At 43.3% G+C, this 19,793-nt stretch overlaps 1 protein-coding gene across 1 annotated transcript; it reads left to right on the forward strand.

Annotated features, from left to right (window-relative positions):
* The first annotated feature begins 1,137 nt into the window (after window positions 1-1,137).
* YOD1 (YOD1 deubiquitinase) lies at window positions 1,138-19,423 on the forward strand. Its single transcript, XM_040337531.1, has 2 exons — window positions 1,138-1,431; window positions 17,545-19,423. The coding sequence occupies exons 1-2, from the start codon at window positions 1,224-1,226 to the stop codon at window positions 18,237-18,239; spliced, it is 903 nt and encodes a 300-aa protein (XP_040193465.1). The 5' UTR covers window positions 1,138-1,223; the 3' UTR covers window positions 18,240-19,423.
* Window positions 19,424-19,793: the final 370 nt, after the last annotated feature.

The following is a 19,793-nucleotide window of genomic DNA, read 5'->3' on the forward strand; positions in this document are numbered from 1 at the left end:
TATTACCACCAGATGTGAGCTGGCGCCATCTGGTGGTAGCCGTTGGTATTACAAGTTAAGCATTACAAGTTAAACAGCAATTCTAATGTCATTTTTCACTATTTTCACTGCCATCTTCTTCCCTCTAATTAGAACCCCCAAACATTATATATATTTTTTATCCTAACACCCTAGAGAATAAAATGGCGATCATTGAAATACTTTCTGTCACGCCGTATTTGCGCAGCGGTCTTACAAGCGCACTTTTTTGGGAAAAAATTACACTTTTTTAAATTAAAAAATAAAACAGTAAAGTTATCCCCATTTTTTTTAATATTATGAAAGATAATGTTACGCCGAGTAAATTGATACCCAACCTGTCACGCTTCAAAATTACGTCTGCTTGTGGAATGGCGACAAACTTTTACCCTTTAAAATCTCCATAGGCGACGTTTAAAAAATTTGACAGGTTGCATGCTTTGAGTTACAGAGGATGTCTAGGGCTGGAATTATTGCTCTCGCTCTACCAATCGCGGCGATACCTCACATGTGTGGTTTGAACACCGTTTACATATGCGGGCGCTGCTCACGTACGTGTTCGCTTCTGCGCGCAAGCTCGTCGGGACGGGGTGCGTTTTCTGGCTCCTAACTTTTTTAGCTGGCTCCTAGATTCCAAGCAAATTTGTCAACCCCTGCCATACGCAACTCTCTCTCTCTCTAACTCTAGTGAGGGTTTGCCAGGAAGGGAGGGGGGTGAGTCATAAGAGGGCCAATGAGAGCTGGAGGTGTGTCTATGTAAATCCAGGCAGCAGCTTCAGCTGCCCACAGTTAAAATGGCTGCAGCCAGACAGTGGCGGGAGATTTCTGCAGCATATTTAGCAAGTACAGAATCGCAGTATATATAAAATAATATGCAAAGTGGTTGGAGGAAAGCTTTAGAATGACAAAGATGTTTTATTACAAATTATGTGACTGCAGTTCTTCTTTAAGTTTAATACAAAAAAAGTCTGAAGGCAAAAAGGAAAAGCAATTAGATGGTAGCAGTTTTCCTGCACTAGAAAACAAAGACATTTCACTGGTGATTAAAAAAAAAAAAAAAAAAAATCTGGAGCAAAGGTGTACCAACATGGCGTATCGCTCGCTACCACGAACTCTCGCGAGATTTGCGGCGATTCAGCGTGCCTACCCGGCTTCCCCGGTTATTGTTTAGTTGGTCGCCGCTTACACCAGTCTTAGCAGCTACTATGATGCGGCTCCGTTGTAAAACCCGACAGGGCACACACTTACTACAGGGGCTGACAGAGGTGTCCAGTGTCCGGGAGCTGCAGGAGCTTATAGCGGGGGTAAGCGGCATCTCCGGGCCCACACAGCGAGTCATGGTGGGCTATCCCCCTGCCAGTCTGGACCTGAGCGATGCTGACGCCCCCCTGCGGGAGCTGCCAATCAAATCAGGTAATGACTGGGCTCGGTGTGTGTTACTGGGGCTGAGAGCACGAGGTGGCCGTACATTGTCCTAAAAGTAATGGTGCGAGGACCTACATGTTGAGTTTGTTTAGGTTCTCACCCTGCTATGATTCTAAGGCTAATGTTAGCCAGGTGACTACCACTAAGGATTTTCATAAGGCTCTTTATCTTTATGGAATCCCTTCCTCTGTAGCTGTTCCGTCAGATTTGGCGAGTGGTGACCCATCAGAATTGGTGACGTTTCGTCGCCATCTTGCTACACCCCGCACTCCTCCACAGTAACGATACACAAAGAAGGGGGCAAGCGGACATCTTGTTACACCCACCTAAGTTTTGCATTTCACGGTTATTTTTATAACCGGAGCGTATATGGTGAAATAATGGGCTAGATTCAGCATTGATTTACGGAAATTCAAAGCTGCGCCGGTGTATCTTCTTTCTGTATTCAGAAAGCAAGATACGCTGACATTAGCCTAAGATGCGACTGGCGTAAGTCTCTTACACCGTCGTATCTTAGGGTGCATATTTACGCTGGCCGCTAGGTGGCGCTTCCGTCGTTTTCGGTGTAGAATATGCAAATGACCTAGATACGCCGATTTACGTACACCCGGCGCTATTTTTTTTTACGTCGTTTACGTTAGGCTTTTTCGGCGTAAGGTTGCTCCTGCTATTATGAGGCGTACGCAATGTTAAGTATGGACGTCGTTGCCCCGTCAAATTTTGAATTTTTTACGTCGTTTGCGTAAGACGTTCGCAAATAGGGCTGGACGTAATTTACGTTCACGTCGAAACCAATGACGTCCTTGCGGCGTACTTTGGGGCTATGCACACTGGGAAATTCCTCGGACGGCGTCACGTCGGGTCACCAAGAATTAACATAAAACACGCCCCCTCATCATTTGAATTACGCGCGCTTACGCCGGCCCCATTTACGATACGCCGCCGTAACTTAGAAGGCAAGTGCTTTGTGAATACAGCACTTGCCTCTCTAACTTACGGCGGAGTAGCGTAAATACGGTAAGCTGCGCTGCCGTAACAATGCGCGCCCCTACCTGAATCTAGCCCATAGTGTTTAGAAGTCCCTCGGACTGTTTACATGTTGAAATATAAAAGCAGTGGTGTTCTGTCACATTAGCAAACCTGTGAGATCAGCAGGTTGGCTCCCTGCTTTTAAAATTCGACCTTTAAACAGTCCGTCAGATTTCTAAATACTCTATTTCACCTTTTTATAACGGTGAAATGCAAAACTGCGATGGGTGTAACAAGATATCCGCTTGGCCCCTTCTCGGTTTATCGTTACAGTGGAGGTGTGCGGGGTGTAGCAACATGGAGGCGACGGAACGTCACTTCCGTTACCAATTCTAACGGGTCGCCATATCTGACGGAACACAGCAAGATGTCACTTCCATTGCTGGTGATCGACATTCAGCACTTAAGACCCGGACCTTTAGGCAGCTAAAGGACCCGGACAGGTTTTGCGATTCGGCACTGCGTCGCTTTAACAGACAATTGCGTGGTCGTGCAACGTGGCTCCCAAACAAAATTGGCGTCCTTTTTCCCCACAAATAGTTTTCTTTTGGTGTTATTTGATCACCTCTGCGGTTTTTATTTTTTGCGCTATAAACAAAAATAGAGCGACAATTTTTAAAAAAATTCAATATTTTTTACTTTTTGCTATAATAAATATCCCCCAAAAATATCTAAAAAAAAAAAAACGTTTTTCCTCAGTTTAGGCCGATACATATTCTTCTACCTATTTTTGTTAAAAAAATATCGCAATAAGCGTTTATCGGTTGGTTTGCGCACAATTTATAGCATTTACAAAATAGGGGATAGTTTTATTGCATTTTTATTCATTATTTATTTTTTACTACTAATGGCGGCGATCACCGTTTTTTTTTTTTTTTTTTTTGTGACTGCAACATTATGGCGGACACTTTGGACAATTTTGACACATTTTTGGGACCATTGTCATTTTCACAGCAAAAAATGCATTTAAAATGCATTGTTTACTGTGAAAATTACAATTGCAGTCTGGGAGTTAACCACAAGGGGGCGCTGATGGGGTTATGTGTGACCTCAAGTGTGTTTACACCTGTAGGTGTGACGTCATCGATTGTGTGTCCCTAGCTTCGGACCAGATCGTGGGCGCCCGCGACCGGGTACTAGCACAGGACGTACGTGCATGTGCCCAGCCGTGCCATTCTGCTGACGTAAATGTGCAGGAGGCGATCCTTAAGTGGTTAAACAGTCCGTCAGATTTCTAAATACTCTATTTCACCTTTTTTAACAGTGAAATGCAAAACTGCGATGGGTGTAACAAGATATCCGCTTCTCGGTTTATCGTTACAGTGGAGGTGTGCCGGGGTGTAGCAAGATGGAGGCGGCGGAACGTCACTTCCGTTACCAATTCTAACGGGTCGCCATATCTGACGGAACACAGCAAGATGTCACTTCCATTGCTAGTGATAGACATTCAGCAGCATTCAGGCCAGCGATATCTTGCTGAATTGGGTTTCAGAAGGAGCGATTCCATAGGCAGTCTCGTTGGCAATCTTGCTAGTGTCCTGTCGGAAAGCTGCTACCCATCGGAGATTGTAAGAGAAGGGATGATGCGTTGCGGCTATTTTGGTATACCTGCGCTCATCCACAGTAAGCCTACATGGGGCAAGCGGACATCTTTGTACCCCCACTGAAGTCTTACATTTCACAGTTATGTAGTACAGTATTTGGAAGTCAATGTGACTGTTTTGATTGGTTTTGATGATGATTTTTAAAAGCGGCGGCCTGTCTGATTAGAAAATGCGTGAGTTTAGCAGGCTTGCCGATGCTTTTAAAATTTAACTTCAAAACAGTCACGCGGACTTGCAAATACTGTATTTGGCTAAGCTCAGTTTATTGGTCAAATGAACTGAAATACAAGACTTGAGTGGGTGTACAAAGATGTCCACTTGGCAACTTCAGACTGTAGGCTTACTGCGGGCGGGTGTACCAAGATGGCCTTGACGGAACGTCACTAAGGTTGCATTTTTTTAATGGGTAGCGACTTTCTGGTAGAACACCGGTGTTCTGTCAAAAAAGCCAATTCATTGAGATCTCCAATCGCATCACTTCCGGTTACTGTAAAGCAGGGATATGCAATTAGCGGACCTCCAGATGTTGCCAAACTACAAGTCCCATGAGGCATAGAGAGACTCTGACAGCATCTAGCATGACACCCAGAGGCAGAGGCATGATGGGACTTGTAGTTTGGCAACAGCTGGAGGTCCGCTAATTGCATATCCCTGCTGTAAAGCATCAGTAATTGGAGATTTAGACAAGTTGCTGTTGTGTACACAAAGAGTTTGCTGTTTTGACAAATAGCGGCTAACAAGGAAAAAGTTGTTGTCGCCACCTCGGAGGTGGCCATGTTGTTGTTATCAGACAGTCTAACAATGTCTCCTCATAATATCGTGTACCAGATTGTACATGTTTGCCGGTGTTGTGTTAAACAGCAACTTGTCTATATCTCCAATTACTGATGCTTTACAGCAGGGGTTGGTAACCTGGGGCACTCCAGAAGTCCCATCATGCCTCTGGGAGTAATTGTAACTGCCAGCCTTGCAATGCCTTGTGGGAAATATAGTTCCAACAGCTGGAGGGCCCCAGGTTGCCTACCCCTGCTTTACAGTAACCAGAAGTAATGTGATTGGAGATCTTGTGGCCAGCTGAATCTGGATCACAAGAGTGCAGAGGGGAGTGTAGTGATCCTCAGAAGTATGGCCAAAAGCTGCTTCTTTAACCACTTCAGCCCCGGTAGAATTTACCCCCTTCCTGACCAGACCATTTTTTGCGATACAGCACTGTCGCTTCAACTGGCAATTGTGCGGTCGTGCAATGCTGTACCCAAACAAAATTTACATCCTTCTTTTCCCACAAATAGAGCTTAATTTTGGTGGTAGTTGATCACCCCTGCGGTATTAATTTTTTTGCGCTAAAAGCAAAAGAAGAGCGACAACTTTAAAAAAAAACACTTTTTTTTACTTTTTGCTATAATAAATATCCCAAATTTAACAAAAACAAATTTCTTCATCCGTTTGGGCCAATATGCATTCTTCTACATATTTTTGGTAAGAAAATCGCAATAAGCGTATATTGATTGGTTTGCACAAAAGTTATAGCGTCTACAAAATAAGGGATAGATTTATGGAATTTTTTTTTACTAGTAATGGCGGCGATCTGCGTTTTTTTTTTTTTTATTATTATTTATTTATTTATTTTTTCCCCTTTTTGGGTGGGGGGGTAGCGACAGACCTGATGCTTTTTTGGTACCATGGACATTTTATACAGCGATCAGAGCTTAAAAAATAGTTACTGATTACTGTATAAATGTCACTGGCAGGGAAGGGGTTAACACTAGGGAGTGATCAAGGGGTTAAGTGTGTTCCCTAAGTGGGTTTCTAACTGAGGGGATTTGGCTGACTAGAGGAGGAGCCAGATAGTTGTTCCTATTGTTTTTCCTCCCCTGTTAGAACAGGGATTTGTGTTTACACACACCCTCGTGCCCGCCGGCCACACATCTGATCCCCCGCTGTGCAACGGCACATGCACCTGCTATGGCTCTCAATGAAGCCGCCTTATATATACACGGCGATTCGAGTGCCATTCTGTGTGTGTGTGTGTGTGTGTATGTGTGTGTGTGTATGTGTGTGTGTGTATGTATATATGTGTATGTATATATATATATATATATATATATATATATATATATATATATATATATATATATATATATATATATATATATATATATATTCATTCCTGATCAAAAGTTTAAGACCACTTGAAAAATGGCAAAAAATCATATTTTACATTGTTGGATCTTAAAGCGGTTGTAAACCTTAAATTTGCACTTTTACCTACAGGTATGCCTATAACAAGGCTTACCTGTAGGTAAAAAGAATATCTCCTAAACCTGTACGGTTTAGGAGATATTCCCCTCGCAATGCGAGCGGCGCATGCGCAGGGGGGATCCACGGTGGAAGATCCGGCAGCCGCCGGACCTTGCCGATTTTAAATCTCCCATGCGCGGGAGTGACGTCATCGCCGTTCCAGCCAATCACAGCGCTGGAGCAGCGCCGCTCCAGCCAATCACAGCGCTGGAGCGGCGATACCCGGAAGACACGCCGGAGCAAGATGACATCTCGCTCGGCGTGAACCAGGTAAGTGTTGTTCACCTCGTTTTTAGGTAAGTATTTCATAATCGGCTATTATGCGGTGCATACTAGCTGATTATGCATTTTGCCTTGCAGGTAAAAAAAAAAAAAAAATTATATATGCGGTTTACAACCGCTTTAACAAGGTTCCAAGTAGAGCTTCAACATGCAAGAAGAAGAAACGAGAGTGAGACAAAACATTTTTTGAGCATTCAATTTAATGAAAACAACGAATAAACTGAAACAAAAGTTTAGGACCACATGCCTTTAAAAGGCCAAATCTGTGCAAAGATGTGGATTCATTGTCATCTTCTGTCAGGTAGTCACACATTGTGATGCCAAAGACAAAAAATCTCTCCCTTTTTGAACATGGTCGGGTTGCTGAACTGCATAAGCAGGGTCTCTCATCAAGACACTGGACGATCGACCCAAATTAAGGCCCTTACTGGTGCTGACTGCAGCCCCATAACCATCAGACGGCATCTGAGACTGAAGGGCTTTAAAAACAAAAAACGTCTTCAAAAACCTTGTCTCCTTGAACGCCACAGAACTGCTCTTTTGGACTTTGCAAGAGAGCACCAAACATGGAACATTCAAAGGTGGAAGAAAGTTTTATTCTCTGAGAAAAAAATGTAACCTTGATGGTCTCCAACGTTACTAGCATGGCAAGCAGATCCCACCTGAGATGTTTTCTACGCGCCACAGTGGAGGGGGCCCCATAATGGTCTGGGGTGCTTTTTCCTTCAGTGGAACAATGGAGCTTCAGGAAGTGAAGGGGCGTCAAACGGCCGCTGGCTATGTCCAGATGTTGCAGAGAGTATTCCTCATGACTGAGGGCCCTCGCCTGTGTGGTAACGACTGGGTTTTCAACAGGACAACGCTACAGTACACAATGCCTGCAGGACAAGGGAATTCTTCCAGGAGAAGAACATCACTCTTTGGCCCATCCTGCGTGTTCCCCTGATCTAAATCCAATTGAGAACCTTTGGGGATGGATGGCAAGGGAAGTTTACAAAGATGGACACCAGTTCCAGACAGTAGATGGCCTTCGTGCGGCTGTCTTCACCACTTGGAGAAATGTTCCCACTCACCTCATGGAAACGCTTGCATCAAGCATGCCGAAACACATTTTTTAAGTGGTCAACAATAACGGCGGAGCTACTCATTACTGAGTTCATGTTTGGAAGTTGGATTTCTGTTTTGGGGGGGTGTTTTTTTTTTTTTTTTTGGAGGTGTGGTCCTAAACTTTTGATCAGCTGATTTCAGTTTATTCGTTATTTTCATTAAATTGAATGCTTAAAAAATGTTTTGTCTCACTCTCATTTCTTCTTGTTGCATGTTGAAGCTCTACTTGGAACCTTGTTAAAGCGGAGGTTCACCCTTTCAAACATTTTTTGACATCACACAAAGTCGCGCCATCCTACCGACACAATGCCTGTGTTTTTTTTTTTTTGTCAGCACATACCTCTTAATCCCGATTTTCACCTCACGGCGATCCCGTGGGAGTGGGCGTTCTCAAGCACTGCCGGTGATTGACAGGCTTCCAAACGGCGCATACTATTAAACATTTTAATATTATACAGGAGCTGGTTGGGAAGCAGTTAAAACTGTCCTTTTCCTTCCTAATATCTCCAGTGGTTCCTTAGTGATCCTGCTGCTGGTGATTTGTCACTAGCAACAGAATCGCCCATTTGGTTTCAGTCTAATGGTGGCTATAGACAATTCTGTAAATTATCAATTTATTTTCTGTTTACTATAGATGTATTGTTCCTTTTGAAGATTAACCACTTCCATACCGGGCCTATTTTGGCACTTCTCTCCTACATGCAAAAATCATATTTTTTTTGTTAGAAAATTACTCAGAACCCCCAAACAATATATATGTTTTTTTAGCAGACACCCTAGGGAATAAAATGCCGGTCATTGCCACTTTTTATCTCGCACGGTATTTGCGCAATCATTTTTCAAACGCCTTTTTTTAAGGAAAAAAACAGTTTCGTGAATTAAAAAATAACAAAACGGTAAAGTTAGCCCAATTTTTTTGTATAATGTGAAAGATGAATTTACGCCGAGTAAATAGATACCTAACATGTCACGCTTTAAAATTGCGCACACTCATGGAATGGCGCCAAACGTCAGTACTTAAATAAGCGACGCCTATGGAGATTTTTTTTTTTTTACAAGTTACAAATTTAAAGTTACAGAGGAGGTCTAGTGCTAAAATTGTTGCTGGCGCTCTAACGCACGCGGCGATACCTCACATGTGTGGTTTGAACGGCGTTAACATGTGTGGGCGGGACTTGCATGTGTGTTCGCTTCTTAACGCGAGCTACCGGGGATAGGGGCGTTTACATTTTTTTTTTTTTTTTTTTTATTATTTTATTCTTTATTTTACTCCAATTTATTTTAAACTTTTTTTTTTATCACTTTTATTCCTATTACAAGGAATGTAAACATTCCTTGTAATAGCAATGGTTTGTGACAGGTACTCTTTGTGGAGAGAGGCAGGGTCAATAAGACCCCACATCTCTCCTCCAGGCTGGAAAGCATTAGATCGTGAAAAAACATTCACAGATCTAATGCTTTCAGCCGCGATTGCATTTGCATTGTTTACATTCCGGGACCCGGGCGTGACGTCATAACATCGCGCCCGGGCCTCCGACGATCATAGAGATGACTGGTGACCATCTGGTCACCAGTCTACTCTATGCTTTCCATCCGATGCCGGCGGATCGTTTCTCTGGGTCTCCGATGGCAAAGGAGAGCCCGGAGAAGCACCGGATGGCGGCGGGAGGGGGGGGGACGTCCCCTCCCGCCGCCTATAAGAACGATCAAGCGGCGGAACTGCCGCTATGATCGTTCTTATGGTGCACAGATTCGCTGGCTGAAGAGATGGATATCTGAATGATGCCTGTAGCTGCAGGCATCATTCAGATATCCCCACTGAAAGTCCAGGACGTCATATGACGTCCTTGGGCGGGAAGTGTTTAAACCCATTTCATCAATATATACAATACACAGGGAAGTGGATTTCGATCTATGGTTAACCACTTCCTTACTGGGCACATATACCCCTTCCTGACCAGGTGAAATTTCAGCTTGTGGCACTGCGTCACTTTAACTGACAATTGCGTGGTCGTGCGATGTGGCTCCCAAACAAAATTTACGTCCTTTTTTTCCCCACAAATAGAGCTTTCTTTTGGTGGTATTTGATCGCCTCTGCGGTTTTTATTTTTTGCGCTATAAACAAAAATAGAGCGACACTTTTGAAAAAAAAAAACAATATTTTTTACTTGTTGCTGTAATAAATAGCCCAATTTTTTTTAAAAAAAAACTTTTTTTCTCAGTCTAGGCCATACGTATTCTTCTACATATTTTTGGTAAAAAAAAAAAAAAAATTGCAACAAGCGTCTGGTTTGCGCAAAAGTTATTGCGCTTACAAAATAGGGGACAGAATTCTTTTTTTTTTTCTTTTTTTTTTTTACTACTAATGGTGGCGATCAGCATTTTTTTCGTGACTGCGACATTATAGCGGACACTTTTGACACATTTTTGGCGCCATTCACATTTATACAGCGATCCGTGCTATAAATATGCACTAATTACTGTATAAATGTGACTGGCATTGAAGGGGTTAACACTAGGGGGTGAGGAAGGGGTTAAATGTGTACCCTGAATTGTGTTCTAACTGTGGGGGGAGGGGGGTGACTGGGGGAGGTGACCGACTGGGGGAGGTGACAGATCTGTGTCCCTATGTACAAGGGACACAGATCGGTCTCTCTCCCCTGACAGGACATGGATCTCTGTGTTTACATACAGAGCTCCACGTCTTGTCCCTGTAGCCGCCGATCCCGAGTGCCTGGCGGACATCACGGCCGCCAAGCACTCGCATCGGCATCTCGGCGATGCGGCGAGCACGCGCGTGCAGGCTGTAAAAACATGGCCAGTCGGAAGTAGAACCACCCTGCGGCCATATAAAGTCGTACGGCCGTCGGGAAGTGGTTAAAGTAGAATACCAGCTTACACCCAAATAGCCTTTAAAACTTTCCACCTCTCGCCTCCTAACACCTATCCTATGCTAACTTACTTGTGTAAGGATGATGTATATACTTATCTATTTTCAGGCTGCTCCAGTCACGTGAGATCCCATGTGTCAACCAGAGACGGCTGCAGAGGAGAGAGCTCTTCAATGGCAAAGCTGGTAAAGGCTGGAGCAGTGCCATCTCCCATAGGCTTCAATAGTCCAATGAGTTGGGTGTCCCCTCCCTCCCCTGCAGCTGCAGTGACTGATACAGAGGACCCAGATCACGTGACCGGACCAGAGCAGCCTGAAAATAGGTAAGTGTATTTCTTACACAGATTAGTTGGCATAAGTGTTTTGGGGGGGGGGGCTGATTGCCTGGACAGTTTTTTAATTGGAACTAAACCAACCTATCTTTTTCAACCAAGGAAGCTTCTATCTTGGCCTCTGTGCTGCACATGTGATCAGTTATGACACCAACTATTTGATGGTTTAACAGTTTGGTTGAGGGTGAAAGCAAATGTGACAGCATTTTCAGCATGCCAGGAATGTAACTTTTTTTGAGACTGTTAAATCAATGGGTTTAGTTTAACGTTAAGGCCCCTTTCACACTTGTATGACATGACCGTTGTACAACTGTGTATCCGACTTTACCATGCGGCTTGTAGTCTGACATGTGTCCAACTTTGATCCCCGACAATACCAGGCACGGTCTGGTATGAATCTTTAGGGGGAACTCCACGCAAAATGTAAAAAAAACTTGCATGGGTTCCTCTCCAAGTGCATACCAGGCCCTTCGATCTGGTATGCATTTCAAGGGGGACCCCCACGCCGAAAAAACAGCGCGAGGGTCCCCCCCAAAATCCATACCCTGACTCTTATCTGAGCACGCAGCCCGGCAGGTCAGGAAAGGGGGGTAGGGACGAGCGAAGCCCCTTCCCCCGAACCGTTCCAGGCCGCATGCTCTCAACATGGGTGGGTGCTTAGGGGCATGAGGGCCCTGCGCCCCCCACCCCAAAGCACCTTGTCCCCATGTTAAGGACAAGGGCCTTTTATTGACAACCCTGGCCGTTGGTTATCGAGGTCTGCGGGCGGGGAGCTTATTGTAATGAGGAAGCCCCCTTTAACAAGACTCTCTCCTACTGGCCCGGCGGTCAGGGAAGGAGAAGTGGTGACTTGGGCATGCGCGCAGTAGGGTTCCGGGTTCCCTTACTCGCAATGGAGACGGCATGCACATGACAGCTGATGGACTCCAGGACAGGTAAGTAATTGATTATTAAAAGTTAGCAGATGCAGTATGTGCAGCTGTTGGCTTTTAATTTTTGCAGCGGTGGGCAGACCTCTGCTTTAAATATGAAGTACTGTGTAAAAGTTTTAGGCAGATGTAAAGTAATGCAGGTCATACATGGGTCGAATTTAGAAATAATTTTCTTTTGAAAATCAGAAATTTTTGTGATCCCCCATGGTACCATTTATTTCGAAATTCGACCAACCAAGCCTTCAATTTCACATTGTGTTGCTACAGAAAATAACTTTAGTGGCTGGTAATCTTCTTTCCAGGTCACCGCTCATGCACAACTATTTTTCGATTTATATTTTTGGCACGATGCTCCCATCATTGATTAGAGATTAGTTTGTTTTTCCAAAAATCACTTAAATTCGATGGCCACAAGAAAATTGACTGTTTCAGCCCACTGCGAAATTCGAAAGAAAATTCTTAGTTACGATTTTCATAAGAAAATTATTTCAGAATTTGAGGGTTTTCAGTGTTGTGCTGAAAGAAAAACAAGTGCTGATAATGGCTGCCCAAAACGCTGTGATTTTGATGCAATGTTTACCTTGCTCATGCTGTGTTTTTCATGTCATGTGACTCAAAAAGTGAGATGGGTGCTTTTTTGCTGCATTTTCAATGGGGATGTGCGTTTTTATTGGTTTGGTTTTCCAAAATGCAGGATTTTTAACACCGCTTCAAAAAGTGCCGATAATGGCAGACTATATATTTATATTCATGATATTCATTAAAAAGTCGAATATGATACAAATTAGAGGTAGACCAATATATCGGCCGATATTTGGCCATTTTTGTTGCATCGGCCGATTATTATGAAAATTAGGCTGCTATTTTACACCACCGCCGCTCCTTCTCCACACTCGGCGGCTCTGGCAGCATCAAGAGCTGCGCTGAGTGTGAAACTGACAAGTAACAGAGAGGAGCTGACGGCTCGATGTCGGGGGTGGGCGGGACCCGGCCGGGTGGGTGGTACCCAGCAGCTATATTACACCAGCCAATGCGATGGTATCTGGGCGGGCCGCTACGTGTATGTGGCCCCGCCTCCTTTCTAAAGCAGCCCAATCATTGGCTGGTGTAATTTAGCTGGGTCCCACCCACCCCTGACTCCTCTGTTAGTTTCACACAGTTACACTTGGCTTAGTGTTAAACCTGCCAGTGCCACCGCCAGTCAGTGCCATCTGCCAGTGCCAACCAATTCCAATTGTTAGTGCCACTGCTAACCGGTGCCATCTGTCAGTTCCAAACCAGTGCCATCTGTCAGTTCCAAACCAGTGCCATCTGTCAGTTCCAAACCAGTGCCACCTTCCAGTGCCATCTGTACTGAGGACATCAAGTGTGTGCTAGAGTGACAGGAGTAAGCAGGAAGGAGTGGAGTGGGTGAGGGTTTTTTTTTTTTTTTTTAATTGTCCTAAAATTTCGGCATCATATATCGGCCGGCCCAATTTCTAAATATCAGCATCGGCCAGGAAAAAAAACATATCAGTCTACCACTAATACAAATATTATATATATTGTAATTATTTTTTTTTTTTTTTTTAAATCAGTTTCGGCCAAGTGCATCCTAATTACTAGTTTCATCACTACTTTTAAACATATAATATTTAGTTGTTGATTTTTTTTATCAATTTTTAAAGAAGAAAAATCTAAATCAAATCAATATTTGGTGTGACTACCTCAAACCAGCATCAATCATATGTAGTTTGAAACCTGGTTGAACTGCCAAACTCTGAGGTGAAGTTGTGGAAGACTGTTTCATGTCGCAGATCATACACCATGGCAAGAGGGAGCACAGCAACAAGATACAAGCAAGGTTTCTCCCAGGCAAAGATTTCAAAGCAGACTGGAGTTTCAATAAGTGCTGTTCAATCTCTTTTGAACAAGCACAAAGAAACGGGCAACGTTAAGGACTGTAGACGCAGTGGTCAGCCAAGGAAACTTCATACAGCAGATGCATGACACATCATGCTTTCTTCCCGTCAACATCTGAAGACGTTCAGCAGTGCCATCAGCACAGAACTGGAAGACAACAGTGGGACCCAGGTACACCCACCATCTGCTTGGCGAAGTCTGGCTAGAAGTTATTTTAATGGAAGAATTGCTACCAGAAAGTCATACCTCCAATGTGGAAACAAGGCTACGTGACTTAACTAAGCAGGAAAAAATAGGTACTGGGGTGGTGAAAAATGGCAGCAGGTGCTCTGGACTGATGAGTCAAAATTTTAAAAACTTGGCTGTAGCAGGAGGCAGTTTGTTTGCCGAAGGACTGGAGAGTGGTACAATGAGTGTCTACATTCAACAGTGAAGCATAGTGGAGGTTCCTTGCAAGTTTGGGGCTGTATTTCTGCACATGGAGTTGGGGATTTGATCAGGAGCAATGATGTATGTATGTCAGTGCTGAGAAAAACAGGCAAATGCTTATCCGTCATGCCATACCATAAGAGAGACGACCCCAAACATACAGCCAATGTAATTTAGGAACTATCTTCAGCGTAAAGAACGTAGTCCTGGAAGTGATGGTTTGGGCCCCCACAAATCCCTGATCCCAACATCGAGTCTGTCTGGGATTACAAAAAGAGACAGAAGGATTTAAAGGCAGCCTATATCCAGAAGATCTACGGTTGGTTCTCCAAGATGCAAAAGGGAAAAGCTCTGCAAAACCCGTAAGAAGGTGTCTGACAGCCTCAGCTCAGGCTCCAACCAGGCCATGCCACCAACATGTTTCACTCCACCCACAGAGCTTAGTTATGATGAAGTTCAGTGAGCAGAGTGAAGCGGGTTAGTAGCCTAGCCTGGTTGGAGCCCGAGCTGAGGTGTACGAGGCTGTCATACACCACCTTACGGGGTTTTTCCGAGATGTGCAACTTCTAGGACTTTTTCCCTTTTCCAATAGATGCCTGGAGCCTGAGACCAGCTCTGTCCTTGTCTGGACTCCAAGCGGTTGTTACAAAGGAGGACCTAGTGAAGCCTTGAGCTGTGCCTCTAAATTTAGTTTGGGTCATTGGTTCTCCAAGATGGTTGGAAAGACCTACTTGCCAAGTTCCTTCTGAAACGTACCTAGAAGAATTGATGCTGTTTTGAAGGAAAAGGGTGGTCACACCAAATATTGATTTGCATTGGATTTCTCTTCTGTTTTTTTTCTATTTATATTGCTAAAAACTAAACACTTCCATTTCTGAAACCGTTTTTCATTTACAGCATTTTTGCACACCTACCTAAAACTTTTGCACAGTAAATCTACACCTCAGTCTGCAGGGTTGCGTACCTCTGCTTTACATGGCAAAGTAGCTTGTTAAAATGATCTACCGATGTTGCCCCAAGACAGAAAGTTTCATACTGACAGGGCCGCCAAGTATAAGAAGAAAAAAAAGCCTTTAGTGCAAAACCATGACACCCAGAGTAAGCTACAATATCTAGTATATGTGTACATTAAAAGATACCAGCTATTTCTTAAACAAGCTTCCTTTTTTATTTTTTGCCTCCGATTTTAGTTTCACTTGGTTTGATTCTGAGCATGCACGGGTTTTGAACCGATGCTTTTGTGTACTAACCATCGGTTTGGACCGATGGTCAGCCGTCCATCGGTTCGATTTTTAAAGCAAGTTGTCTAATTTTTGTCCGAAGGACAACAGACCGATGGGCCGTACACACGGTCGGTTTGGACCGATGAAACTGGACTTCAGGCCATTTTCATCGGTTTGGACCGACTGTGTGTACGCGGCCTAAGTGTCTCAACTCTGATCACCATTTCCAGGAAGCTTGCTTTTACTGGCCAACGAAGCTGTCTCATTAAATACTGACATGGCAGTTTGTAGTCTCATTTTTGAAGTCTAAAGTAATAAAGTGAATACAAATCAAATACATTTTTCTATTTTAACAAAGGTAACACGGGGCATTTTGCATTTGTTCTTCAGCAGAGCTTTAAACTATACATATTCATAAAGAAGCTTCAGGAAAAGGGAAGCTTGCTGTGTTGCCTAATAAATTCTACTATAGTAAGTCTGCCCATTCACTGATGGGAGCTGTGAGGTAGGTTTGTGATGTGTACTGTATAAGTAGGTCTGCTGAGTGTATTGGGTGCCTTCTCTGTGCTGTACGTCACGTACTCCTGATTACGCCATTCTATGTTGTGTACAGAATGTTGCATACACCACACCTAAATACTGTGAATTACACTCTGAACATTGTAATCTGTTGCATAATCCATATTGCAATTGTCTCCTTATTGTCATATTAATCAAGATTAGTTGTTTATACAACTGTGACTCTGAAATTCTATCCCTTGTGCAAGATTTGTAGTTTCCTTGTGGTATATTCAAATGAGTCTGGGATTTCTGTAGAATTTAGATTTCCATATTTCCTGTTAAGAAAAACCTCACCTTATGTCGCAGGTTTGGGTATCACCTGGGAATGAGCATTGTACACTTCAGGATCACCCCAAATCTATTTTTCATAATGTTGTGTTTTTATTGTACATCATCTTTTATTTTATTTGTGTGAGTATGTTGCAAAGTCTCATTCCTGGCAATCCTGCCAGTAACACCACCATCTGTTTCAGGCTGACTTCCAAGCCATTGCCTTATGCAGATACCTCCCACAAGAGCGCCCTTTTCATAATTCCTTACTGTTCTCCCATCAACCCGGGAATTTTGGGGTGTTAACCATCCATTCTTGCATGTTTCAATACCTCCTGTTGTATTCACCCACATTTTGAAATCCGCTTTAAAATATCCATCAAGGAGAGTGGGTTTGGATACCTTCAAAATACCCACAGCACTTGCACTGACTCAAAACACAAGCATAGAGTGTATGTTAGGTATCGATGTGTGTCATGTGTCCTCGGCAATCGGCACACTGCCAGATTGCTGTGACAATCCAAAGTTCTCTTGTCTAGACTTGGGTAACAACCATAAAACCAGGCACACCCACCACACATTAACAACTTAGCAGTTTGTCAGCATGAAGGTAAAAAAAAAAAACATTCAGCCTTTACAACACCAAGTTCACCTTTTGGGGTGTAAAGCGTTCCAGCTCCTGCTGCCAGTTCCCCTCCTCCGAGTGACAGTGGGCAGGCGTTGTACAAATCTTTGTATATATATGTGGAGTTTTAAATAAAGCTTTTTAAAAAAAAAAAAAAAAAGAAAGACAGTGCGCAGGGAATCTTCTCCCCACACCCGCTGTCACTTTTTGAAAAAGGCATGGCCTTGCGGGGCTCCACCCACACAGCCACGCCATTCATTCAGTTTCCTATGAAAAAATTAACTACAACTACAATCAGCCAACACGGCTGAAGGCTTGTAGTTCTGAATGAACTGTAAGGGCCCTAATAAACGCTCCTGAAGTTCATTCACAAGCCCTGCATCGTTCAAAAATTCAACCTGTATGAAGGTATGGGCAGAAAGCTGAAAGAAGTCTACAGAAACCTGACACCGCGCCCCTGCTCCTCTGATCAGGGGTGCAATTATTTCCAGGATCCTGCAGGAAAAGCCAATAGTGCACTTTTTTTTGTTTTTGTGAAAATATGTGCATTTATTTATTTTTGTGTCTGTAAAAGTGACAGGTATTCAAGGTGTATATTTTTTATGTATTTTAAACAGGTGACACATTGGTTGTGGAAGAAGATAAAAGCAGGAATGCTACTGTCGTGAAGCAATATGTAAATGATCAGACTCTGCCAAGCGCTCCAGCAATTGTTCGTAGAGTAGTTCCAGCAGACAATTCCTGTCTCTTTACAAGTGTTTACTATGTGGTGGAAGGTGGTGTATATGACCCAGCGTGCGCACCAGAAATGCGCAGCCTTATAGCTGAAATTGTTGCCAGTGATCCCACAAGTTATTCTGAAGCTGTGCTTGGAAAAAGTAATGAAGAGTATTGCTTGTGGATTCGTAGGGATGACACATGGGGTGGAGCTATAGAAGTTTCAATACTTTCCAAATTTTATCAGTGTGAAATTTGTGTAGTAGATACCCAGACAGTGAGAATAGATCGTTTTGGGGAAGACGCTGGTTACAGCAGACGGGTTTTTCTAATTTATGATGGCATTCACTATGACCCTTTACAGCGCCAGTTTCCTGATCCTAGCATGCCACCTATGACCATTTTTTCCACAACAGATGATGATGCACTGGTGCAGGCCTTAGAGTTGGCAGATGAAGCAAGGAAAAAAAGGAAATTCACAGATGTGAATAGATTTGCTCTACGTTGTATGGTTTGCCAGAAAGGATTAACTGGACAGTCAGCAGCAAGAGATCATGCCAAGGAAACCGGGCACACCAACTTTGGGGAGGTGTAGTATCCCAAACTTTGGAAAATTGGTGAAAACTACCTCGTACCCCAGAACCCAGTATAACGTGCATATGCAGTGATATTCTGAAAACAACTAAGGAAAGTAGGCAACACCTGCTTTCTTTCTTTTTTCTTTTTTTTTTTTTTTTTCCATCAGGGTTTTGGGATATTTATTGTGTTTAAAGCTGAACTATCGCCAATTTTTTGGCAGTTTTAAGATTATTTAAATGATTTATGGTTAAAATAAGTTTCATGCCACAGGCTAAAGGTACCCATATGCATTAGGTGGCTCCAATGCCGGCCATCAGGGTAGCAAAAAATATTTTATCTGGCACAAGTATTCCTAATGCTTTTATACTGTATGTGGTATTGTGTTTTTTTTTTTTTTTTTGGTCTGTGAATTTGATAGCGCACAGTCAGCCAGTGGCTAACGAGCCAAAGTGGCTGAACAGCTGCTAATGTGATCTTTGACAAGTACGTATATCCACACACACTTACTTTTAGTGCTTTCTTACACTTTATTCTGGCAAAGAAGCCGACAGATGTAAATTTTTCCAACAGTTAAATAATTATATTAAGATGAAATGCTTCTTGGCATAATGGTGTGGTTTTTAAACTAAACCAACTAGGGGTTAAGTGTATGCATGTGTAAAAATCCTTCATTTAATCTACAGTAGCTGTCAGTTCATTAATTACCTAAATGTAATCTTAAATAGTACCCCCATCTGCCTGTAAACTATAATATCTGCATTAGAAAACTGGCTAAAAAAGATACCACTTTTTTTTTTTTTTTTTTGCATACTGTACATACACTGCATTTAACAATGTTTGCGTACAATTGCTTTATTCTGTAATAGGTGCTATGTCCCACCTTTTTCAGTATCTCCTCAGTATACCACTTCAGCCATTTGAAAATCCAATGTAGATGCAACATTCTGAAAGGTATATAGGACTAAACAAACGCCTACTGTATATATCCAACGACATTATGGTCTGGTAACTCTCCCAAGCAGCAGTTACTGCAGTCTGGGAGATTGTGTCCTGTATACATTACAAAGTATGTCTTTGGGTTGCGGTAGCAGATGGGCGAGGTGGATTGCTAAAAAACAGACATGGCACAATTGGGGCCCTTTCACACATACCCTGGCCCTTTGCGGATGAAAACGGGACATACATGGGTCCCTATGTGATTACGGGTGTCAGCGGATGAACACCCGTAATTTGTCCGCCTCCGCAAAGATACGCATTTGCAGATGGAAGAAATCCTATTTTTCTTCCGTCTGCCGGATCTGATTGGATGAACACGAACTTACGGTCCGTGTTCGTCCGATCCCCCATGGGAGAGCGGAGGAAACACAGGGCAGTCCCTGCACAGTGTGCGGGGACCGCCCTGCCAGCTCAGCGGGGATTTTACGGAGGATCCCCGCTGAGCTGTACGGACACACGGAGCGGATCATTACTGATCCGCTCCGTGTGAAAGGGCCCTTAGGGTGCATATTATACAATTTTACTGATACTTTTAGCTAGCTAATCTCTAGATGAGCATCCTTTTCCTTACAAG

Source organism: Rana temporaria, chromosome 2 (assembly GCF_905171775.1).
Source record: "Rana temporaria chromosome 2, aRanTem1.1, whole genome shotgun sequence".
NCBI lineage: Eukaryota > Metazoa > Chordata > Amphibia > Anura > Ranidae > Rana > Rana temporaria.

Excerpts from the sequence above, each read along its gene's own strand:
- YOD1 (XM_040337531.1), top strand. The coding sequence starts at position 1,224 with ATGATGCGGCTCCGTTGTAAAACCCGACAGGGCACACACTTACTACAG. Across the intron at positions 1,432-17,544 it reads GGAGCTGCCAATCAAATCAG|GTGACACATTGGTTGTGGAA; the intron begins GTAATGACTGGG and ends TATTTTAAACAG.